Source organism: Ranitomeya imitator, chromosome 6 (genome assembly GCF_032444005.1).
Source record: "Ranitomeya imitator isolate aRanImi1 chromosome 6, aRanImi1.pri, whole genome shotgun sequence".
In the NCBI taxonomy this organism is placed as follows: Eukaryota; Metazoa; Chordata; class Amphibia; order Anura; family Dendrobatidae; genus Ranitomeya; species Ranitomeya imitator.
The window spans coordinates 77,574,714-77,601,261 of NC_091287.1; the positions used below are offsets into that span (position 1 = coordinate 77,574,714).

A 26,548-nucleotide genomic window follows, 5' to 3' on the forward strand; every position below is an offset into this window, starting at 1 on the left:
GTTAGTTCCTGCCACCACCGACAACAAGCACAGCTGATCCAGGTGTCGCACCCTCACCAATCAGACATTGATGATCTATCCTAAGGGTAGGCTATCAGTGTTTAAGTAGTGGACAACCTCTTTAAGGAAGTGTAAAATCTAGATCTTCACTACCATAGTAATCCTTAATAATATTAATAGCTGGATTCACACATGTCTGCGGAAAGCTGATAAAAACAAGGACAACAAAATGAGCTTAAAAGAGTTGAAGCGCTTCCTGCAAGAAGTCAACTTCGAAACGGACGATAATTACGCCAAACAGATATTTCAGGTATGATCTCTAGATTTGCAATTTTGTCAATGCTGCTGTATTTTTGACATCCACAGTTGCATCTGATTCTTTTTATTTATTTTTTTACACATCCAACTTTCCTAATCTGTGATGTCCAGACCGACCATGGGTCTCCTGACCTGAAGTCCTTTCCCTCGTATATGAAACTGAAGTCTAGTCAGGAAATCTGTGGACTGGTCTATACATCACGGTCCGTACACAGGCCTTGAAAGTTGAAATAAGTGATATCTATGGGATAGGTTATAATAACTTGTTGATCTGGGGGCGTTTGACAGCTGTGACCTGCTAATATTTAGTATGCAAATTGTCTCTTCAGACTATAACTCTAGTGCCACCTATTGGAAGTAGCAATCCTAAATGTCAATATCGACTCTAACGAGCCTTGTCACATGACATAGGAGAAAAACCAAAACCTCAGTTTGCAGACACTGTGTTTCATGGTACTGCCCCTGAAGAGACAATTTGCATATTTCCTAGAGGAGCATTGCCGCTTAAGTCTCCTCACCTTGGTATGTCAGGCTTGACATGTCACTCTCCGCAAGGAGAAAAACGTTACCCCTTGAATATTTAATATAATATATATAGAAAAAAATAGAACCATACACATTTGGTAGGCACACAGCCATAATAAGTTAAAGAATTATTATGTGAAATGTGATCATTATGTAAAATAATAGACAATTAAAATAGCTAAAGGCTGTTGTTGCCACCCTTAACACATTTCCAAGAAAGAAATGTTTGTTTTGTTTTTTGTTTTTTTTCAATATTTAAAAAATTTGTAATCTTCTCATTAATTCCACTTCTTGCCAATCATCAGCAATGTGACAGATCAAGGACTGGGACGCTGGAGGAGGATGAAATAGAAGAGTTTTACAAGATCCTGACGACACGAGAAGAGATAGATGTCATATTTTCCACATATAAGGACAGTGAGAATTTCATGTCTGCCGCTCAGTTCCAAACGTTCCTGAAGAATGAACAGCAGGAGATTGTGACCTTAGACCACACCAAGTCATTAATAGCAAAGTATGAGCCAAGTGAAGAAGGTAGGCGGCTGTTACTGCTTGGCATCATCTTCTGGGTGGCATTGTGTAGCCTTGCGAATGAGAAGACACGTCCCCTACAACTGCTGCAGTTGCTGTAAAATGAGGACTTCTATGGTGATGAGAGTTCATACACACAACCATACCCAGATATAGTGGTAATACACAGAGGCAAACAAAATGTATGTGCCCCTCTCATTATACGTAGACTGGATGCTGCAGAGGGAGCTGAGTGTGTCAGGACAAATAATATGTAGGAACATTCTTTAAAACAAATCTCAAGAATGGCTATCCTTCCCCTGTTGTTTTTCAAACAAAAATCAATAATACTCGTACTTAAAGCAATTTTCCACTATTTCTATTTTTTTTTTTTAAAGAGCTGGAAGTGAAGATCGGACACAGAATGTATAATCGGGATCAGGCATGATGAGCTAAACATATGGACATAGTCGCTGTTCTGCGGATTTAAGAGGTACCTTGATTGTAGAAATCTGAAGCCTGGTTATTCTTAATTCACCAATAGAAGTTTTGGGGCAACGAGCCGTTCATGCATCGGAGCCGGCCTGTGGGGTTGGGACCTGATGAGCTCAATGATGAGCCAAGATCTCAATTTGCACATGCGCTGCCACCGCTGCCATTTTCCTGAAGCCTGCGGGGGGATGTTGTGTGCATGTGCCAACACCGCCGCCATTTTAATGAAGCCTGCTGGGAGGTGATCGTGTGCATGTGCCAACACTGGCTCCATTTTCCTGAAGCCTGCTGGGAGGGGATTGTGTGGGTGTGCCAACACTGGCACCATTTTAATGAAGCCTGCTGGGAGGTGATCGTGTGCGTGTGCCAACACTGGCGCCATTTTAATGAAGACTGCTGGGAGGTGATCGTGTGGGTGTGTCAACACTGGCGCCATTTTAATGAAGCCTGCTGGGAGGTGATCGTGTGCGTGTGCCAACACTGGCGCCATTTTAATGAAGCCTGCTGGGAGGTGATTGTGTGCGTGTGCCAACACTGGCGCCATTTTAATGAAGCCTGCTGGGAGGTGATTGTGTGCGTGTGCCAACACTGGCGCCATTTTAATGAAGCCTGCTGGGAGGTGATTGTGTGCGTGTGCCAACACTGGCACCATTTTAATGAAGTCTGCGAAGAGGTGATTGTGTGGGTGTGCCAACACTGGCACCATTTTAATGAAGCCTGCGGGGAGGTGATTGTGTGGGTGTGCCAACACTGGCACCATTTTAATGAAGCTTACAACCAGATTGATCTGCACAAGCGCTGCCCATGGCTAGGACAACGCTGAATTTTAAACGGAATGTAAATACTGTTCTATTGGTGAATAAAGAATATCCAGGCTGCCGATTATTACAATCAAGGTACCTATTAAATCAGCAGAACAGCGACTTTATGCCCATATGTTTAGTTAATCATGCCTGATCCTGATGACAGGTTGTCTTTCAGCATTTGGGTTTATTTTCTATTTCTGGACTTCTATGGGTCCATTTTTAAAATAGTACTGAACGAGCCCTTCCAAAGTTGTTTCTTTTTATTATTATTTTTAAGACTGATCCAATATTAATTTATAAATTTGGACGTGTCTGCCCTTCATCTTCTAAAAATGATAAATAAGCATTTACCGCTATATATACATTTACATGTAACACAAAAGGATAACACATCCAAAACCTTGCCACGCCGTTCAGGCATTAAAGTCCACTTTTTTTCAATTATTCTGTGCTGCTTTTCCTTTTTTTTGAGTGTGTGTGTGTATATATATATATATATATATATATATATATATATATATATATATATATATATATATATATATATATATATATATATATATATATATATATATATATATATATATAAATCCAATCGAGATAAAGAAAGGCAGCACTCACCGATCCATCCGAGACAGGTATCTTTATTGTTACAGATTAAAAGTCTTCACGGCCGGGGGTACAGATTCCAAAGAGTGCGGCAAGCCTGACGACGGCCGTTTCGCACCCTCCTGGTGCTTCTACGGGTCAGTACGGGACTGACCCGTAGAAGCACCAGGAGGGTGCGAAACGGCCGTCGTCAGGCTTGCCGCACTCTTTGGAATCTGTACCCCCGGCCGTGAAGACTTTTAATCTGTAACAATAAAGATACCTGTCTCGGATGGATCGGTGAGTGCTGCCTTTCTTTATCTCGATTGGATTTATTGGCATGTGTTGTCGGCAGAAGCACCCGAGGTCCGGCGGCTACATCTCTGTTCACAGGCGTGAGAACTCAGCTGTGTCATTAGGAGGTGGTGCGGGCTACTGCGTTTCTGGAGACTGACTTTCATATATATATATACTAGATGGCAGCCCGATTCTAAAGAATCGGGAGTCTAGAATCCATATATACTTTATTTATTCAAATGTAAGAATAATACAATTAATAAATAATAGTAAGAAAGAACAAAAAATGGCTGCACTCACCAGCTCTTGACAATTCTTGTTATTTAAGGTACAGTTACACAGGATCCATGAACATGCTTATGAGGGGAGGGATGAAAGACATCAGACGACAACTTTGCGCTTACGTGCGGCATCGGCGGCTTTTCGCTCTGCATCATTACCATACTTTATATCAGACCTGATCTTACGTGTGCCATCAGCAGCTTTGGACTCTGTGTCATTAGTATACTTAACAGTATCTAGGCACTTGCATCTATCCTCTGTACTCTTGTTAACACGCTGTTTGCGCTTAGGTCCGGCATCGGCGGCTTTTCGCTCTGCATCATTACCATACTTTATATCAGACCTGATCTTACGTGCGCCATCATAAGCTTTGGACTCTGTGTCATTAGTATACTTAACAGTGTCCATGCGCTTGCATCTATCCTCTGTACTCTTGTTAGCACGCTGTTTGCGCTTACGTGCGGCATCGGCGTCTTTTTGCTCTGCATTATTAGTATACTTTCTATCAGACCTAATCTTACGTGCGCCATCAGCAGCTTTTGTCATTAGTATCCTTACTATTAGAGCTCATGTTGGCTAAGCTAAACAGCTTTAAGCGTGGTGGTGGCAAACAACAGGTTAATAAGAGGCAGTGTCAGGTAGTAGGAAAATAGCCAGTTAATAATAGGCAATAGTTCTTTGCAGGAATGCAGATATTAATAAATAGGCAGTTTATATTGCAGAGAAATTGCTGGGCAATAATGGACAATGTCCTTATGTGGCAAATAATAGAGCAATATACCCAATGTGGCAAAGAAGAGGTTAATAAACGGCAGTCTCTCAGTATAACAGTCAGTGAATAATAGGCAGTATATGGAGAAAACACCAAACAAAAGTTCAAAATTGGTGTGAAAATGTCACTGAACCACTTCACAACTAAATATATATAGTTTTGGTAAATGGTATTATCATTTTTTTGACGAAATTCGGCAGGAGCTTGAAGAGCAACGTCACTGGGCCCGCCTCCACGCAGTAGAAACTTGCTGTGAGGTAAAAATTCAAAAATCACACCAAAATGGCGGGCGGAGTGTGTCACAGTACGGCACGTTTCTGATTGGTCGCTCGCAGCAGGCGGCAACCAATCAGACACTGGACACTGTTGACGTCACTTATCTCCGGACATTAGCTCCGGACATTAGCTCCGGACATTATCTCCAGACAAAGCCACGGAAGTTGGCACAAATTGCAGGAAGTAGTATTCTAGGCAATTAATCTCCGGACATTAGCTCCGGACAAAGCCACGGAAGTTGGCACAAATTGCAGGAAGTAGTATTCTAGGCAATTATATATTAGATATATATATATATATATATATATATATATATATATATACATACATACATACATACATACATACATACATACATACATACATACATACATACGTACATACAGTCAGTACATATAGTATTGTATGCATGTATATTTTTGTCTTGGGTTGTCTTCCTGTCTCTTTTAGGGAATAGTAAAACAAAATGGTGTCCTTGTTAACAAATGGTTAAGGGATCCATATTCAACATTTTTAATCCTTTTGGATTTTCCTAAAGTTTTGCCGGTTTTTCGTTGCAGGTAAAAAACAGCAGTCTATGACTAAGGATGGCTTCCTCATCTATCTGTTGTCTGAAGATGGCAATATATTCAACCCGGCTCACGGAAAAGTTTATCAGGACATGAAGCAGCCGCTGTGTCACTACTTCATCTCCTCCTCACACAACACTTACCTGATGGAAGACCAGCTGAAGGGGCCGAGCAGCACCGAGGCTTATATCCGGTGAGGTCCTTCTAGTCCATGAATGTCGCCTCGCAGTATAGCTGCACGACAGCTGCTCCCTGAAGTTGTACTGTATTTGACTAATCTGACGACTAAAGGAAAATTTGCTACTTGCACAGTACCTTAATGTATGCCCTAAAACATGTCTTAAAGGGCACCTGTCATGTACATGCCACCCGATTGGAGGACCGCATGGTGCAGAGATGGAGAAACTGAGCAGAATAATATATAGATATGTTGGAAAAGATTCAGTATAACTTGTATTTTATTCATTGAAATGCCTGGTGTTTGTATGTATATGGGTCCAGTGGGTGGTCCTACTAGTGATTTGCAGTAATCACTAGTGGGACCGCCCACCGGACTAATCAGCTTCCCTGGTGGAAGTGTATTTCTTCTGGAAACAAAAGAATTGGGTATTGAAAGTTAACCAACATCATGTATCGGAGGAGCGTCAAAAGGTCCCCATATGCATCAGTGGCCCAGTCCCACTGAAATTTCGTGAGGTTGGTCACCATTAATCTAACAAGTGGCCATGTGTAGGTGAACAGCTTCCACTTGATAGTTATGTGTGGGTGCACTAGCACTTAAGGTAGCACTGGCTGTTGTTGTGTACTAAGTGCAGATGGTGATAAATATTCTTACCGATCACCGCATTCTACCATTATCAGTACCGTTCTGTACCTCATCTGCACCATGTGGCCAGAACTGTGACTTATCGTCTTCTGCGTAGACGGGAAGTCACTTTTTCTGTGCACATCTATGAGATTCGCTTCCAGGCTCTTCTAGAAATACATTGAAAAAGTTATTCACAGTCTGGTTGTCTGTAGATACACAGATCGGGGTTACAGAATACTGTTATTTATTATTATAGCGCCATTTATTCCATGGCCCTTTACATGTGAGGAGGGTCTACATAATAAAAACAAGTACAGTAATCTTAATACAAGTCACGACTGGTACAGGAGGAGAGAGGACCCTGCCCGCGAGGGCTCACACTCTACAAGGGTTATTGAGTATTGATTATTACTGTTCTACTAACTCTATACACAAAGCAGCTCAGTAATGTACAAATATATTAATCTGATGTATTTTCATCCAGGGCCCTCACTAAAGGCTGCCGTTGTGTGGAGCTAGACTGCTGGGATGGGCCTAATGGGGAACCGGTTATTTATCATGGCTACACGCTCACTTCCAAGATCCTCTTCAAAGACGTCATCAAAACTATAAAGAACTATGCATTTAAAGTGAGTGGAGAGTCTAGAAATGACACTTATGTCTGCACCAGACTTTGTGGTTACGCCGTAGAGGAAATTCATCTTGAAATACTTCCCCCTATTCAACAACTTCAGAAGAACGTTGCATGGATTCTTGCTAGATTTAGGCACCAGTGGTTAGTTTTGGACACAAAAAAAATAATTTTCTTACTTGTTTTTGTCTCTATATCCTTATGGTGCTTATTGTGGACTCATCCTGTTTAGTTTACTTCCCAGCTTATTTTGCTTGGTGGAGGGCTCAGGAGATTTATGTGACTTCATCATGATAGAGGCAACTCAACATCTCGGTTGTAGCAACCACCGGAGAGATACTGAGTGCAGAATCCTAGAAGATTGGCAGCAGAAAAACATCACTTCCTCCATCTCATAAACATCACTTGCTCATATATATATATATATCTCTATCTATACAGTTAAGTCCATATACCGTATTTTTGGACAGAGACAACATTTTTCTAATTTTGGTTATAGACATTACCATAATGAATTTTAAACACATTTCAGATGCAGTTGAAGTTCAGACTTTCCGCTTTTATTTGAGGCTATCCACATTAAAATTGGATGAAGGGTTTAGGAGTTTCAGCTCCTTAACATGTGCCACCCTGTTTTTAAAGGGACCAAAAGTAATTGGACAGATTTAATAATTTTAAATAAAATGTTCATTTTAAGCACTTGGTTGAAAACCCTTTGTTGGCAATGACTGCCTGAAGTCTTGAACTTATAGACATCACCAGACGCTGTGTTTCCTCCTTTTTGATGCTCTGCCAGGCCTTCACTGCGGTGGTTTTCAGTTGCTGTTTGTTTGTGGGCCTTTCTGTCTGAAGTTTAATCTTTAACAAGTGAAATGCATGCTCAATTGGGTTGAGATCAGGTGACTCACTTGGCCATTCAAGAATATTCCACTTCTTTGCTTTAATAAACTCCTGGGTTGCTTTGGCTTTATGTTTTGGGTCATTGTCCATCTGTAGTATGAAATGACGACCAATCAGTTTGGCTGCATTTGGCTGGATCTGAGCACACAGTATGTCTCTGAATACCTCAGAATTCATTCAGCTGCTTCTGTCCTGTGTCACATCAACAATAAACACTAGTGACCCAGTGCCACTGGCAGCCATGCATGCCCAAGCCATCACATTGCCTCTGCCATGTTTTACAGATGATGTGGTATGCTTTGGATCATGAGCTGTACCACGCCTTCGCCATACTTTTCTCTTTCCATCATTCTGGTAGAGGTTGATCTTGGTTTCATCTGTCCAAAGAATGTTCTTCCAGAACTGTGCTGGCTTTTTTAGATATTTTTTAGCAAAGTCCAGTCTAGCCTTTTTATTCTTGATGCTTATGAGTGGCTTGCACCGTGCAGTGAACCCTCTGTAGTTACTTTCATGCAGTCTTCTCTTTATGGTAGATTTGGATATTGATACGCCGACCTCCTGGAGAGTGTTGGTCACTTGGTTGGCTGTTGTGAAGGGGTTTCTCTTCACCATGGAGACTTTTCTGCGATCATCCACCACTGTTGTCTTCCGTGGGCGCCCAGGTCTTTTTGCATTGATGAGTTCACCAGTGCTTTCTTTCTTTCTTTGTTTCTTTCTCAGGATGGACCAAACTGTAGATTTTGCCACTCCTAATATTGTCACAATTTCTCGGATGGGTTTTTCTGTTTTCGCAGCTTAAGGATGGCTTGTTTCACCTGCATGGAGAGCTCCTTTGACCGCATGTTTACTTCACAGCAAAACCTTCCAAATGCAAGCACCACACCTCAAATCAACTCCAGGCCTTGAGAATGACATAACGACGGGATTGCCCACACCTGTCCGTGAAATAGCCTTGGAGTCAATTGTCCAATTACTTTTGGTCCCTTTTAAAAACAGGGTGACACATGTTAAGGAGCTGAAAGTCTTAAACCCTTCATCCAATTTTAATGTGAATACCCTCAAATGAAAGCTGAAAGTCTGAACTTCAACTGCATCTGAATTGTGTTGTTTAAAATTCATTGTGGTAATGTCTATACCCAAAATTAGAAAAATGTTGTTTCTGTCCAAATATATATTTATACACGTAACTGTGTGTGTGTATGTATGTGTGTGTGTGTATATATATATGTGTATGTATGTGTGTGTATGTATGTGTATATATATATATATATACCGCTCCCCTCCTCCCCCACTCTGCACGGTGACCTCTGCACAAGACACAGAGCATGGCTCCCTTACTCCCAGCTCTCCCATAGATGCCAGTGAACATCTTAAGCATATTGTTGCCTTTGGTGCTTGTGGCTGCTGTAAGCGCGATACCTCTAGATTCTTGGCTGCCAACATAATCATGTGCAGAAAATAAAACCTCCAGCAATCAGGAAAGTTGGGAGATGGGCGCCGTGTGGCCGCTTTGTTCAGCGTTCTGGGCTAATTGACAATCCTTTCTATACTAACATCTGCTGACTATGTGAACATTTCCTTCCTCAGACTTCTCCTTACCCTGTCATCATTTCTCTGGAAAATCACTGCACCCCGGATCAGCAGAAAACTATGGCCAAGCACATGAAGGACATACTGGCGGATATGCTTCTGACTCTGCCAATAGAAGGGAAAATGAAGGATTTCCCGTCTCCGGAGGTGAGACCGCGCTTGCTGACTTCATAACTGCTTGCAAATCTTCATAAACATAAATGTAAACTAGCTTTGCTGCGTAACTCCAGGGAAAGTGAGCAATAGGCGAGGTCCTAATCTTGTGAAACTGCAGCGATTTTTTTAATATATGTGGATATAGAACATATTTTGCTGCAGTTACCAACCTGCATTAAAATTCGCATTTATTATATGTGGATTTAGACCTAAACATTGCGGTCGATTTCCACAGCAGAGGTTTTCCACACCGTGTGGAAGAGATTTTTTGAATCTGCTGCGTTTTCTGTGCAGATATTTCCGCACCATCAGCACAGCATTTTTTTTTTTTGCCATTGAATTACATTGTACTGTAAATCACTTGCAGATCTGCAGCGTTTCTGCGCGGAAAAAAAGCTGCAGATCTGCAGGAAATCTGCAACGTGTGCACATAGCCTAAGGAGTTTGTCCTCTTAGGATCCTTTACAGCTAAGCGCTCAGTGTGTATAATGGAGGCTTATCGATTAGTTTAATATGTGTCTCGCCTTTTACTTTGCCCCATTTTTAACAGCAACTAAAAGGGAAAATCCTTGTGAAAGGAAAAAAGCTCAACTCCCTGGAAGACAGCGTAGCCGAAAACAGCGAGGAGGCAGATGTGTCTGATGAGGATGAGGCTGCAGAAATGGAGGATGAGTCTGTTAAGTCTAACGTCCATGCCAAGAAACGAGCGGTAAGGAAAGTCGGCGGAAACAAACTTTTTTTTGTAACTTTGTCATTTAAAGGCCATAAAAGTAAGATGCTAAATCATTTGATGAATCATATCCTAGGGAGCAAAGCTGAAGCTTGCCAAGGAACTGTCCGACACCGTAATATACTGTAAGAGTGTGCACTTTCATGGCTTTGAATATGCTGCAGAGCATCAGTCATTTAACGAGATGTCCTCCCTCACTGAGAGCAAGGCTCTGAAGCTGGCCAACGAGGCAGGTGAGCCTGTGGTGACCTCTGCTAGCCCGCCGAGCATGATTATGGAGCGATCATCTCCACTCATCTTGTGAACCAAATAATAACCAAATAATGGTTATTCCCATTGGAATAATGGCTGGTTAACGTTAGTGATAAGCAAACGTGCTAGGATAAGGTGTTATCTGAGCATGCTCAGGTGCTGAGTGAGTGTCTTCAGCGTGCTCGAATATTATATTTGAGTCCCCACGGCTGTATGTCTCCTGGCTGTTCAACAGCCGCAACACATGCAGGGATTGTCTAACAAGCAGCCGCAAGACATGCAGCCGTGGGGACTCGTACATATTATTCTAGCACGCCGAAGACACTTGGTTAGCACCCGAGCATGCTCAGATAACACCTCATCAGTATTTAACGTCCATCTGCTGCAATTATTTTTTTCTTATAGAATTCAACCTGTGGTGAAGATTTTAACCCCTTCACGACATGCGCCGTACATCTACTGCGCATGCCGTGATTCCCCCTTTGATGTGGGCTCCGGCGGTGAGCCCACATCAAAGTCGCGACATGTCAGCTGTTTTGTACAGCTGACATGTTCGCGCAATAGCGGCGGGTGAAATCGCTATTCACCCGCCGCTATTAACCTGTTAAATGCCGCTGTCAAACACAGACAGCGGCATTTAACTACCGCATCCGGCCGGGCGGCCGGATATGACGTCATCGCCGACCCCCGTCACATGATCGGGGGTAGGCGATGCATCAGGAAGGTAACCATAGAGGTCCTTGAGACCTCTATGGTTACTGATGCAGGTCTGCTGTGAGCGCCCCCCTGTGGTCGGCGCTCACAGCACACCTGCATTTCTGCTACATAGCAGCGATCTGATGATGATGTAGCAGAGCCGATCAGGCTATGCCAGCTTCTAGCCTCCCATGGAGGCTATTGAAGCATGGCACAAGTAAAAAAAAAATGTTTTTAAAAATATGAAAAAAATATAAAAAATATAAAAGTTTAAATCACCCCCCTTTCGCCCCATCCTAAATAAAACAATAAAAAAAAAGCCAAACCTACACGTATTTGGTATCGCCGTGTTCAGAATTGCCCGATCTATCAATTTAAAAAAAGCATTAACCTGATCGCTAAACGGCGTAGCGAGAAAAAAATCCGAAACACCAGAATTACGTTTTTTTGGTCGCCGCGACATTGCATTAAAATGCAATAACGGGCGATCAAAAGAACGTATCTGCGCAAAAATGGTATCATTAAAAACGTCATCTCAGCACACAAAAAATAAGCCCTCACCCGACCCCAGATGACGAAAAATGGAGACGATACGGGTATCGGAAAATGGCACTTTTTTTTTTTTTTTTTTAGCAAAGTTTGGAATTTTTTTTCACCACTTAGATAAAAAATAACCTAGTCATGTTAGGTGTCTATGAACTCGTAATGACCTAGAGAATCATAATGGCAGGTTAGTTTTAGCATTTAGTGAACCTAGCAAAAAAGCCAAACAAAAAACAAGTGTGGGATTGCACTTTTTTTGCAATTTCACCGCACTTGGAATTTTTTTCCCGTTTTCTAGTAAAAGACATGGTAAAACCAATGGTGTCGTTCAAAAGTACAACTTGTCCCGCAAAAAATAAGCCCTCACATGACCATATTGACGGAAAAATAAAAAAGTTATGGCTCTGGGAAGGAGGGAAGTGAAAAACGAAAACGCAAAAATGAAAAAGGGCCGCGACTTGAAGGGGTTAAAATCCACCCCTTTTAATGTGGCAAGGGTTAAATTTGTTATGAATCTGCAAAAAAACTCATGATGCAGATTTTACTACAGATTTTGCTTTGGACCTGCCAGTTCTCCCATTGTTGTAGGTGGTTACCTGGTGTCCGGGTCTGTCACCCCTTTTCTACTCGGATACCCTTTTTGATGGACAGGACCGTTTAGTGTTGATCTCATTCTATTTAAGGTCTGTATTTTTGTAGTTTAGGTCTTTTCAGATCCTTCTGATCTTGTGTATTGCGTTTGTCTTTCCCATAAAGGAAACAGTTTTATTCGCCATAATTCCAGGCAGCTGACCAGAATTTATCCTGATGGCATGAGAACAGACTCCTCCAACTACAGTGCTGTGGACATGTGGAATGTGGGCTGTCAGATAGGTGAGCGCCCCCTACAGACACTCCCGGGGGATTTCCTCTAACCACTTCTCTTCAGTAGTATTATTTGAGCAGCCAATGAAAACCTGCAGTAATGGAGGATCCTGATGATTATTGAGACAGCCTGGGACAGCGAGGAGATCTTATTCTCATTACAGGAGCTCTCTGGTGAATTCATATGGAGAGTGAATATCCATTTACAGTACCTGCCTGGTTCTCTGGTGGATCCCACCCATCCATGTTTTCATTGTATATTCGGCTACAGACCACCAGCAAACTGTAGGTTTTCTGATCGGAGAGTTGTACGGCTCCTTTTCACCTGTTTCCTATTTTAGTATAGGAACAGATAAAGAGCTTAAAGGGTAACTCGTTTTTAATTTTGATTAAATTCAATATTTTTCTGACTATAAGGCGCATCCTTTTTCCCTCAAAATTTGGGAGGAAAATGGTGGAGGGGGTGTCGTATAGTCCAAATGTAGCTTACCTGGCTCGCTGTGGAGGAGGGGGCAGTGGAGCGGTGTCACTGGAGGCAAGAGCAGGGTCGCTGCTGCAGGAAGCCGATGGGGGTCTCCAGCAAAATGACGTCACTGGTCGCGCATGCGCAAATAAAGATCTCGGCCCGTCATTGAGCAGAGATCCCAATCTGCATGCACAGCCGCCATTTCCTGGAGATCGCGGATGTTAATATGAGGACGTGCCGCCCTCTGCACCATTTTGCTGGACAACACTGGGACATGAATATGCGCAAGGGGCAGCGCTAGCTTGAAATTTTAAAAAGGAGACTCCTACAAATCGTCATGACAGGTTCTGTATGAGCCTCCTTTTTTAAATTCCACTGCCGGGCCACCTACCAACGTGGCCCTGCAGATGTTGCAAAACTACAACTCCCATCATGCTTGGACAGGTTGGGATGATGGGAGCTGTAGTTTAACAACTGCTGCAGAGCCACAAAGGTTTTGCAAAACTGCTGTCCTCATTACAGGAGTGTTGCACAACCTGTGGCCGCCAGCAGCTGATCTCCCCATAACCGTGTCAGCAGACATGTTATTAAATATTTTACCCCCTTTTTTGCTACAAATTTGTTGTCCTCTTTTCCTCCTCTAATACCTAGGTGCATCTTATAGTCCGGTGCGTCTTATGATCCAGTGCGTCATATAGTCTGAAAAATACGGTAATAATGTGGAGCAAGCGATTTTAATAATCTTTCAAATATACTTTTATAAATGAAATCTGAAAGAAAACCTTTCAAAAACCTTCTAGAAGATATCGCCCCCTGTGCTATTTCTGAAGAAAATCCATATTCGTCTCCACACACTGAGAATACGGCATCTAACGATGGGGCAGAGCGCGCCTCCTCGCTGAATCCCATGCACTGTATATCAGGGCACCCGCAGGTTACCTCCGTCCTCGGCACACTTGTCAGCTGTTAGTTGTCGGCACACCTCTGCCTGTCCGCTGCTTCCTGTGTGCTCTGTGACAGATTTCTTCAGTGGGTCACACAGGACAGTCCGCTGACGGGACAGAAGGAGCAGTGTGGTAAACACTTAGGAAGGGGTTAACGAATTAGTAAAATTTAGCAATTTTATAAGAATTATATTCTGATTTTAAATAATACTTGAGCTGTAAGTCGCTGTGGATATTAACCAAGCGCACAATGTCCGGATGAGGAATCCTCCCTTTTATGGGGTAATTGTGTCAGGACGATGATAGGTTGGAAGCTTTTGTCCTAAATAAATAGATTTGTCACAAAGAATATTAATTCTCTAAACCAGAGCTATGTCCCCATCTGTGCCTGGGATATAATAACAGATTCCTTTTTTTCTACTTAATCTTTAATTCTGAAGCAAATGAAATGGAAAAATGTATGATGTCATAATATGTCCTTAGTCTATCTCCTGCCATAGGTTTAATCCAATGGCAGCTAAATTTGTGACATTGGCAGGTTTTTTTAAGGTCAACGCGATTTAGGAGTTTCGCTAAATCCTGATTAGACACAGAGGTGATTAGGAATATTTAACTTAGGAATATTAATTATTTCTAAGGAAACTTTTCCCATCCTCCAAATCCGCTGACTTGCTGCTCCGTGTGATGTTTTATCACCTCATATGTTATATTGATGTGTATTTGTGAAAGAATCTGACATTTATTAACACAATGCTGTTGAATGTTTTTTTTTTTTTTTTTTAGTGGCTCTGAATTTTCAAACCCCATGTACAGACATGGACGTCTACCAAGGCAAATTCCGTGACAATGGGTTTTGTGGCTATGTTCTGAAACCGTCATTCCTTCGGTATCAAAAATCTAAATTCAATCCAAGGTCCATTCATGATGGAGAATGGTGGACTCCAAAGAAGCTCAGTATCATGGTTAAGTATTGTTTTTTTTAAGCACACAAGAAATGCTATACACACAATTTTAACATAATAAAAAAACTCTAGTAGTCATGTATTAAAAAACTGTCTCCTTAAAGTATAAATTACAGTAGGAAGCTCCGCTGCTGTGACCTTATGATAGTGTACCATGTACTGTCATTCAGAAAGACAGGCTGGACAGCAGTGTTGGTAGCCTCTTACCTCCTCACCCTGATATTTCCAGTATTAGATCATATACACATGGTGGACAGCAGTGTGAGCAGCCTCTTCTAACCTCAGCACCCTGGTATCTCCAGTATTAGATCATATACACATGGTGGACAGCAGTTTGAGCAGCCTCTTCTTACCTCGGTACCCCTGAATCAGATAAACATGAAGGACAGCTGTGTGAGCAGCCATCAGATAGACATGGTGGGCAGCAGAGTGACCAGCCTCTTCTTACCTCAGCATCCCTGGTATTTCCAGTAATAGATCATATGCACCCATGGGTGCTGGTGGACAGCAGTGTGAGCAGCCCCTTCTTACCTCCGCACTCCTGCTCTCTCCAGTATTAGAGCAGATATACACAGGGTGGACAGCAGTGTGAGCAGCCTCTTCTTACTTCAGCACTCCTGGTATCTCCAGTATTAGATCAGATAGACAGGATGGACAGGAGTGTGAGCAGCCTCTTCTTACTTCAGCACTCCTGGTATCTCCAGTATTAGATCAGATAGAGAGGATGGACAGCAGTATGATCATCTTCTTACCTCAGCACCCCTGGTATCTGCAGTATTAGATCAGATTGACAGGATGGACAGCAGTATGAGCATCTTCTTACCTCAGCACCCCTGGTATCTCCAGTATTAGATCAGATAGACAGGATGGACAGCAGTGTGAGCAGCCTCTTCTTACTTCAGCACTCCTGGTATCTCCAGTATTAGATCAGATAGAGAGGATGGACAGCAGTATGATCATCTTCTTACCTCAGCACCCCTGGTATTTCCAGTATTAGATCAGATAGACAGGATGGACAGCAGTGTGAGCAGCCTCTTCTTACTTCAGCACTCCTGGTATCTCCAGTATTAGATCAGATAGAGAGGATGGACAGCAGTATGATCATCTTCTTACCTCAGCACCCCTGGTATTTCCAGTATTAGATCAGATAGACAGGATGGACAGCAGTATGAGCATCTTCTTACCTCAGCACCCCTGGTATCTCCAGTATTAGAGCAGATATACACAGGGTGGACAGCAGTGTTAGCAGCCTCTTCTTACCTCATTTCCCCTGGTATCTCCAGTGTTCGTTGAGGACATCACTGGCAGACCATTATCTTCATACACATGAAGGAAGGTGACAGAGCTTCTTATTGCACATGCTGACAGGCACATACTTTTGTCACTGTAAACAGACATTGGCCATTTTAACTTAAGTCAAAAGCAGGAGTGGACCAGTGATCACATTGGTGGAGCTTTAAAAATGAAAGTACATTAGTAAGTTCTGTTAATTTTAAATCCCTCTAACTTTTTATCTAATAATGCAAAGTAACTACACATCAGTAACATTGAAACACGATATATATTTAGATCATCTCTGGACAGCAGCTGCCAAAAGTGAACAAGAAGAAGAGTTCGATAGTGGACCCGTTTGTGACTGTGGAGATATTTGGGGTGGCACGGGACAAAGAGAAGAAGGCTTCAAAGTTTATTGACAACAATGGTAAGAAGGATCAGCTCTTTACATTTGTAGACCAAGCCGACACAGTTATGCGTAAAGTGCAGCAGAACTTTTCATTTAATAATCATTTAAAGGAGCTATCCACACGATAAGTGATGATGGAACATGATAGGTTATTATAAGGTTTTGACCTCCTGTTCGCTAGAACAGGGAGGCATGCATTACTCATTTGGATGTGGAAGTGGTCACACACACAGGGTGCCTCTCTAATCAAACATTAGGATTTTTTTTTTTAAGTCCCCAAGCCGTTACCCTCTGTTCACAATTCATCACTTGTGCTGTGAATCCTATTGGGCAGTGTTTGCTATTGATAACTACCTCTCCTGCAACTTATCACATTTATAAGCACATCTCCTATTTATATACAGGACTTTGCATAGTGGGATATATTTGAGAATTCGCATACAGGGACTCTCCGTGGATTTCCATGCCATTATATTTATTTTTCTTGCGCAGAAAAACAGAAATCTAAAAAGAGTCTTACAAGACCCATCAATAAGCTCATCTATAATACTCAGCAGGTACACTTTAGGAGACAGCACCCAAGGGCATTCAAAGTGTTAATGAAGAAGCAAAAATGGCTCTGTTTAGAATGGTAGAAACTTCAGACAGAACCAAATAAATCGCAAACCTCCTCAACCTTTTCCGAGTATAATAAACACTATTTAGAAATTTTGTGTGGATCAAAGGGTCCCTAGCACTTTCCAGTGAGGAACAAAATTAATCTTCCGCCTCTTGCCGTTCCTCCATTGTCAAGTCCGGGGTATCCACCATCCATTTCACATAAGGTTTACCATAGGGCTTGACAACAGAAGCCTGAGGAAGATAATATGCTTTTCTGAGAGGTTTAGGTAAATGGAAGGTCCCAAAGAACTCCAATTTTTAAAAGCCCAGGAACGCTGGTGTTACTCCAGACTGCAAACACTGCGAGGCGGTGTTGGATGTATAGGAACTTGGTATCAAGAACCCCATATCTAGATTACAAATCCTCAAAGGTAAGCAATTTGGAGGTATCTGACAAAATATGAAAGCCAAATTTGACAACGTACCTCACGCAAAGGACCACATCAGGTAGAGAGTATAAATGTGGAAGGTGAGAGTTAAACCAGAGCTTCACCCTAAGAAAAACTAGTGGTTTGTCCAAGCCCCTCAATATATTCTGTGCTATTGTCCACACTCTAGCTACTGTCTTAGGAGGGATTGTTTAACCTTTATTTCTGATCCATTTCAGGATTTAATCCCATGTGGAATGAGCATTTTATTTTTGAAATTGATGTGCCCGCCCTTACTATTGTGAGATTTCTGGTGGAGGATTATGACGCTTCTTCAAGGAATGACTTTGTCGGCCAATACACGGTTCCGCTGTCCAGTTTACAACTAGGTAAAAACAAGACAAACATTGAAATTACACTATTTACATCTATGATTTGTTTTATACATCACTCAGATGTCTGTCACATACCATCCAAGTAGAGCCTGCAACACATGGACTGGCACGGGTCTAATGATCTCAGTAGGCATGTATGAGGATGACGAGTTTGGGTTCGGAGACCTTCTGTGAGACCGTGCATCGTGGTCCATACTTGTTCCTCAGATTGGCATTTCCAGAAACGTACATTACACGTGTTTATATGGCTGATGCATTTGGACATCTGAGTATATGTACAGTATATGAACTTTTTAAAGAGTTTTTACCATTTTGTAACATGATCGCATATATTTAGCATATGACATCACCTTGTGATTGCTGAGGGTACAATTCAGTGCCATGGTCTTTCTCCAATCTTTTTTTTTTTTTTTTTTAAACTCCTTTTATTGAACAAACAGTATTTCTCATTGCTCAATAATACTGTCTCATAAAGTTAACTTTGCCTTTAACATGCCAGGGGTCTAATATCTTAATCAAAATCATAAGACATCCATGTCAGGCACTAGATATCACATACTTTATTACGAGAGGATGCTCCTCATTACCCGAGGACTAATGTGAGCCACTTGGGAATTAAACCAAAGCTTCCAGACCTAAAAGATTTTCAGGACAATTTCTATGTTTATATACCACCCTCTCATAGGATTCCTATGAGACTTGCAGTATGCAGTATTTACCATATTGACCCAGTGTGAAATTTGTGGGGGGTCTTCTATCCATCTTATAGCAATAGCCTTCTGAGCCAAAAACAATGTTTCTCTGAGACGAGTGCAAGGGTAGTGAGGCCAGGTCTCCTCATCAAGGATTCCTAATAAGCACACCTTAGTGCAGACAGGTACAGGAGATTGTATGATCTCGATGAGGATAGCTATGACCTCCTTCCAAAAATCGCTTCAATCCTGCTCTGATAAGGGGAGGTTATTACTGTCCTCAAACTACAATGGTGATGAGGAGCATCTCCTGCTTAATAACAAGGATAAAAAGGAGATTAACCCCTTGTGTCCCTGGTTCCTTAGAATCCCAGTCAGGGGGTATGACGATATGAAAGTATTTCTGATGTCTGGGCACGATTTAGTTCCAGATACCTAAAGAAAGTGTGTATGTGGACTTGAGAGTGCTGTTGACATTGATCAAAGGAAACAAGAACACCCTGGATATATACCTGTGTCAGTGTCTTGACACATTAGGCCGGAGGCACACGATCCGGAAGTAGCAGCACCTTGGACACCGCACATGTTCGCTACATCCAAAGCGCTGCCATCAGTTGAACTCGAGTGAATCCGCATGTGTTCACTGAACTGTGCGGATTCACCGCGTTCACTACATTCTATTGGTGAAATTTCTCCCGATCGTGTGCACGTACATGAAGTTAGACCAAAACTGAACATCTTGGGAATTAGCAATTTGGGAAGAGCACTGTTATACCATAAGGAGGACTTAGCTAGTGTCCTTGAATTTTGATGGCTCTCCACACTGGAACAGCAAGTCTGTGAATTGGCTAGAAGGATTGTGAATATCACTCTGGTACCTACAAGACCCCCTATACGTTTGCATTGAAACCATTACCGCACAGATTTTATATCTTGCCAGAAAACATTAAGAGGAAACTCCATTCTTCCTAGTTAGAGTAAATGGGTTGGAGATGTCTCAGAAGACATTTGTTGTTGATTAATGTGGATCTTTGCTTCTGTAATCAAGCAGAAAAGTAGAGAAAGATGGAAACTATGAAGTTGTCAAACCAAATCTCTCCTTTATGTCTAGCCATGCGGAGTGCCGTATCTCGGTACTGGCAATTTAGGAGTCTGGCCAAGAGTGGACTGGGGAGTGCCCCCGGAGGAAGGGGATTGGTGGGCACCTTATGAGCACATTCCATAGCAAAAGCCAAGGAGAGCTGTCCATCAAGGAATAATTATTTTGAGCCATTTCTCAACAAATTTAACAGGTCGTTGTTCCTCTACTCTTTCAGGAAGTATGGTAGTGCGGAGATTGTTTCGGCGGAGTAAATTTCCAAGTCATCTGCCATTTTACACCAAAGCTCTGACCTCCCTGTGAGGTCTCGTATAAAATCAGGCATCCCTGCTGTGAGGTTGATAAAATAGCGGTTTCAGAGTCGGTTTGACTTCCTCCATCTGTTTTTCTGGTGGTGCTTGGTCTTGTTCCTCCACAGAATCTGATGGTGGGTCTGTAGCGACCCAGTTTTGCACCCCTTCTCGTGGAGTATGATGGATAAATTCTTTCAGTCTCTCAGTAGCAGAATTTCAGTTTTTTTCTGGTTGGTCTCATCGTGTCCACGGTGTGCAGACCATGGATTTTGTTGCGTTGAGGCGGCGGATGGTCTCCTGATGGATCACCTCCCAGACCTGGACTAAAGCATCCGCCAACTCCTGGACAGTCTGTGGTGCAACGTGACGTTGGTGAATGGTGCGAGATATGATGTCCCAGATGTATTCAATCGGATTCAGGTCTGGAGAACGGGTGGGCCAGTCCATAGCTTCAATGCCTTCATCTGGCAGGAACTGCTGACACACTCCAGCCACATGAGTTCTGGCATTGTCCGGCATTAGGAGGAACCCAGAGCCAACCGCACCAGCATATGGTCTCACAAGGGGTCTGAGGATCTCATCTCGAAACCTAATGGCAGTCAGGCTACCTCTGGTGAGCACATGGAGGGCTGTGCAGCCCTCCAAAGAAATGCCACCCCACACCATTACTGACCCACTGCCAAACCGGTCATGCTGAAGGATGTTGCAGGCAGCAGATCGCTCTCCACGGCGTCTCCAGACTCACGTCTGTCACATGTGCTCAGTGTGAACCTGCTTTCATCTGTGAAGAGCACAAGGCACCAATGGGAATTTGCCAATCCTTGTGTTCTGTGGCAAATGCCAAGCGTCCTGCACAGTGTTGGGCTGTGAGCACAACCCCCATCTGTGGACGTCGGGCACTTAGACCATCCTTATGGAGTCGGTTTCTAACCGTTTGTGCAGACACATGTACATTTGTGGCCTGCTGGAGGTCATTTTGCAGGGCTCTGGCAGTGCTCCTCCTGTTCCTCCTTACACAAAGGCTAAGGTAGCGGTCATGCTGCCGGGTTGTTGCCCTCCTATGACCCCCCTCCACATCTCCTGGTGTACTGGCCTTTGTCCTGGTAGCGCCTCAAGCCTCTGGACACTATGCTGAAAGACATAGCAAATCTTCTTGCCACGGCTCGCATTGATGTGCTATCCTGGATGAGCTGCACTACCTGAGCCACTTGTGTGGGTTGTAGAGTCCGTCTCATGCTACCACGAGTGTGAAAGCACAACCAACATTCAAAAGTGACCAAAACATCAGCCAGAAAGCATTGGTACTGAGATGTGATCTGTGGTCCCCACCTGCAGAACCACTCCTGTTTGAGTGTGTCTTGATAATTGCCAATAATTTCCATCTGTTGTCTATTCCATGTGCACAACAGCTTGTGAAATTGATTGTCAATCAGTGTTGCTTCCTAAGTGGACAGTTTAATTTCACAGAAGTTTGATTTACTTGTAGTTACATTCTGTTGTTTAAGTGTTCCCTTTATTTTTTAGAGCAGGATACCATGTATATATGTGTGTGTGTGTATGTGTATATATATATATATATATATATATATATATATATAGTCGTAGCAGATCGTCTGAAACTTTATTTCGTCGCTGGATCTCCCGCTGACATCGCTGAATCGGCGTGTGTGACGCCGATACAGCGATGTCTTCACTGGTAACCAGGGTAAACATCGGGTTACTAAGCGCAGGGCCGCGCTTAGTAACCCGATGTTTACCCTGGTTACCAGCGTAAACGTAAAAAAAACAAACACTACATACTTACCTTCCGCTGTCTGTCCCCGGCGCTCTGCTTCTCTGCACTCCTCCTGCATCCTGTGTCAGCGCCGGCCAGCCAGAAAGCACAGCGGTGACGTCACCGCTCTGCTTTACGGCTGACCGGCACTGACAGTGCAGAGGAAAGCACAGCGCCGGAGGACAGACACGGAATGTAAGTATGTAATGTTTGTTTTTTTTACGTTTACGCTGGTAACCAGGGTAAACATCAGGTTACTAAGCGCGGCCCTGCGCTTAGTAACCCGATGTTTACCCTGGTTACCAGGGGACCTCGGGATCGTTGGTCGCCTGAGAGCTGTCTGTGTGACAGCTCTCCAGCGACCAAACAGCGACGCTGCATCGTTGTCGTATCGCTGCATCGTCGTTTCAGTGTGACGGTACCCTTATACAGGTCGAGGTCATAACTAATCCCTTGTTTATTGTCCCTTTGTCTTGCAGGTTATCGGCACATTCACCTTTTGAATAGGAATGGAGATCTTCATCCCTCCGCCACGTTATTTGTGCACGTCATGCTCCAAGAAAGCAAAGGCTGATGGGGGACTAAATGTTTACAATTTTTTATAATTTTTAATTCTGTTTTATTAACTTTTTAGCCTCCGTCATTTAGGTCAGACCTAGGTTAAAGGTTTCGTTTTTAGAAAAGTTGTTGTACATCCCTCAGCCACAATTTTATTACTTTCTTAATTAACTTTTTATTTTTTTTTATTTTTCTTTTAGAAAATCTGTTTTAGGATGTCTGCTTTATTTTTTTTATCGGGAATGTGCAGTTTAGTATCTATTGTATGTAAACTGAAAAGGGAACCAAATCTATCACCTCTGTACTTTCCCTGAAATATACCTATTGTTTAATGCATTTTTTTATGTTATAGTAGCTGCCAAGTGCATCTATTCTATGGGAATCGGAGTCTAAAAACCCTCACTGGTCAGTCAACACACCGCTGTTTGCAGTGCGCGGCCTCAGTGCTAAGGCTATGGGTCTGTATACGGTGAGAAAGCTGTGTGGACCCATAGTCTTACTATTGAGCATGTACACGGCTCTGTGCCTGCAGCGCATGCTGGCTCTGTGAAATTCATAGTGGTGTTTTGACTTATCGGTGGGGGTCTCAGGACTCAGGACAAGCAATCAGCAGCTACAATAACATATAAAAATTGTGTGAAATGATAGTTATCCTTTTATAGTACTTTTTCCACTAAGGACTTTCCATTTCAAAAAGTGAGTTTCTAAAACAGCAAAGTGGCGCTGTTAAGGCCCCCATTCACATTGCAATAAGGTCAGCTAACTCACGGATATCGGTGAGATCGGCCGACAGGATAATATAGGGACATCAACCCGCTCCTAATCTCTGATCCTTCTGTTCTCAGTCGGCAGCATCTGTCATTGAGAAAAGAGCAATAATGGGGCCGAATATTTCTATGTAAGAGGGAAAGGGACAGGATGAGTGTTCTCCTGATAGCTCTCTAATGTGTATGCGGACCCTACTCTTGTGTCTCCTGATTCTCCTGTACATAGTGTGCTGACCGCATGGCCTTATTTCGGTATCGGTGGGTCACTTTTAGTGGGAAAGCACCTTTGATGCCCTGATATCAGGCTTCATTGTATTCAGAAACATAATTTCCTATTGACAATCAGACATTTTCTTATATTATCCTGTAAATGACGTGTTGTGGTCGTTCACATACAATTTGAAGAACCACAATGACCATTCCAGTAGCTCAGGTAACAGCATTGCAGTACTGCACGTGCCTAAGGAGAACCTGTCTTTTTACCTAATTTATCTTTTATATATATATATATATATATATATATATATATATATATATATATATATATATATATATATATATATATATATATATATATATATATAGAAGTCTGACCTTTCGTTAGATGGGACACTTGATACCATTACTACCATAGACAGTAATCTATAATCCTATTGCCAGCAATAGGAATAAAAATAAGGTTTGATGTAATGCCACCTGCTGACACGGCATAGTGTAGAGAACCATGGACTGCGGTGGGAAGTGTGGGGCCGAGATTGGTCATTTGCACATCTGCAGAATGACATGCGTCTCTACTTCTGCTGGACCAGCCGGTGCCAATGCGCCCCCGTCATGGCAGATCAGACTTCTCTCCTTTGCTGTAGGTTCGCATTAATGAAATCTTGAACTCCCTTCTCACAAATGTCTTATTACGGTGGGAAGACTTGGCACTACATAGTGGATGCGGATTTATTTATGTATCACTTGAAAGAGTTCATGTTTTATTTCATTTTTCTTTTTTTATATTGCCAATGTGGTGGCTATATGTATGACCCACCTATGTGTTAATCTATGCCCCCCCGCTCATTGTAGAGTAACTGACAACATAGCCGGTATTGGCACCTGCCTGGTGGTAGGGTAGTCTGTATGATGCACTACACACTGTGATATACTGTATAGTAATGCCACGGATTACAGTAACATTTCTACACTGACTGCAGCGCCAGTGCTTCATTACTGATGGATACATTGGCCATAATAAATACTATCTGCACAGACTTCCAGCAATCTTTGCAATATTACCCAGTAGCGTCTGCTATCTATGATGCCAGGGTGCAGTCTCTGCCCAGCACAGGGTATGCCAATATCTCAATACATATGAGCAAATTGCATTTTTTTGTATTTTCCCTGTGTACTACAGCCTCCTGCTGTTATATAGACACAACTGCTGCTGGAAACCTTTCCCAATCTGAACACCGCTCTCTGTAAAGTACTACTATCATTTTATCCTATGGTCCAAGTAAGAAGGGAGGCTGGAGTGCAGCTTACGCACACGGAGGGGCTCAGCGTCAGAGCAGTAATCCAGAATGTGCCTTTTATAGATTATTTTCACATAAACGAGTTGTTCTGTATAGTTTCTTGTGTTGGACTGTTTTATATGCCAGAGAATGTGCAATCTTTTATGTTAAAACTATTATGTCTTTGATGGTCATTTAAAGGTTAATTTTATTTTTTTTTAGAGCTGGATTTGTTTCTGTGTCCCTTACTTTGTTATTTCTAGCATGTATTACTTCTATCTATGCAATGTTAAAATGTGGGCCTTAAAGTCTTGGGACATATTTCGGAAATTAAAAGTTATTCAGTCTCTTTCCTAAGTTTTGATGTGCATTTTTTTGTTCTACCAGCAGAGGGCGATATAAGAATACAATGAATGTTTAAAACTTAACAGAGTCACTGATGGATGTATGTGTGTGTATATATACAGCTCTGGCAAAAATTAAGAGACCACTGCACAATTTTATAAAAATCAGCTTCTCTACATGTCTAACAGCCATTCCATTCCAGTGTCAGTTGAATTCCAACCAGAGTACACCTCATTCTACTTAATAAATCTTATTTAACGAAGGAAAGTATTAAAAAAAAAACCCTGCTGTGATGTTGACAATCCTCTTGCAATAGGACAAGCTGGATAGCAAAACAAGTGCTACTAATATACCAAAAGTAATAGAAATGAAAAAATAACTTTTAACCATGCCAAAGGAGTTAAAAATAAAAGTCTTGAGTGAGGAAAGGGGCTTAATTCTGGCTTTACTAGCAAAGGGACACAGTGAGCGTCATGTTGCCTCCATCCTTAAAATTTCTAAAACTGCAGACTATTACAGCAAGGTCAAGCAGCAGACATTGGTGTCAACAAAGCTACAGACCGACAGAGGGCGAAAACGACTCTCTACTGACCGGGATGACCGACATCTTATTCAAATCTCACTCAGCAATCGCAGGATGGCATCAAGTGACCTACAAAAGGAATGGCAAACGGCAACTGGGGTGAGGTGCATGGCAAGAACAGTTCGTAACAGGCTCCTAGAGGCAGGACTCAAGTCAGGTAAAGCCTTTCATCAATGAGAAGCAAAGGAGAGCCAGGCTGAAGTTTGCCAAAGACCATAAGGATTGGGCCATAGAGGACTGGAGTAAGGTAATCTTCTCTGACGAGTCTAATTTTCAGCTTTGCCCAACACCTGGTTGTCTAATGGTTAGATGGAGACCTGGAGAGGCGTACAAGCAACAGTGTCTTGCACCCAGTGTGAAATTTGGTGGAGGATCGATGATGATCTGGGGATGCTTCAGCAAGGCTGGAATTGGGCAGGTTAATTTTTGCGAAGGACGTATGAATCAAGCCGCAAACAAGGTTATCCTGGAAAAACAGTTGATTCCTTCTGCTCAGGCAATGTTCCCCAACTCCTGAGGACTGGTTTTTCCAGCAGGATAATGCACCATGCCACACAGCTAGGTCAATCAAGGTGTGGATGAAGGACCACCATATCAAATCCCTGTCATGGGCAACCCAATCTCCAGACCTGAACCCCATTGAAAACCTCTGGAATGTAATCAAGAGTAAGATGGATAGTCACAAGCCACCAAACAAAGAAGAACTGCTTACATTTTTGTACCAGGAGTGGCATAAGGTCACCCAAAAGCAGTGCGAAAGACTGGTGGAAAGCATGCCAAGATGCATGAAAGCTGTGATTAATAATGGTATTCCACAAAATATTGATTTCTGAATTCTTCCTCAGTTAAAACATTAG

At 42.5% G+C, this 26,548-nt stretch overlaps 1 protein-coding gene across 2 annotated transcripts in view; it reads left to right on the top strand.

Moving 5' to 3' along the window:
• The window catches only part of PLCD1 (phospholipase C delta 1), a 169,861-nt gene extending 144,741 nt beyond the window's left edge, over window positions 1–25,120 (top strand). For both annotated transcript variants that reach the window (XM_069729802.1, XM_069729801.1), the window contains exons 4-15: window positions 181–310; window positions 1,149–1,377; window positions 5,427–5,628; window positions 6,728–6,872; window positions 9,362–9,511; window positions 10,071–10,229; window positions 10,327–10,483; window positions 12,498–12,614; window positions 14,799–14,977; window positions 16,547–16,679; window positions 17,929–18,078; window positions 22,422–25,120. In XM_069729802.1, the coding sequence (XP_069585903.1) occupies window positions 181–310; window positions 1,149–1,377; window positions 5,427–5,628; window positions 6,728–6,872; window positions 9,362–9,511; window positions 10,071–10,229; window positions 10,327–10,483; window positions 12,498–12,614; window positions 14,799–14,977; window positions 16,547–16,679; window positions 17,929–18,078; window positions 22,422–22,516 (1,846 nt within the window). In that variant the 3' untranslated portion in view covers window positions 22,517–25,120. The remainder of the gene's footprint in view (window positions 1–180; window positions 311–1,148; window positions 1,378–5,426; window positions 5,629–6,727; window positions 6,873–9,361; window positions 9,512–10,070; window positions 10,230–10,326; window positions 10,484–12,497; window positions 12,615–14,798; window positions 14,978–16,546; window positions 16,680–17,928; window positions 18,079–22,421) is intronic.
• Window positions 25,121–26,548: the final 1,428 nt, after the last annotated feature.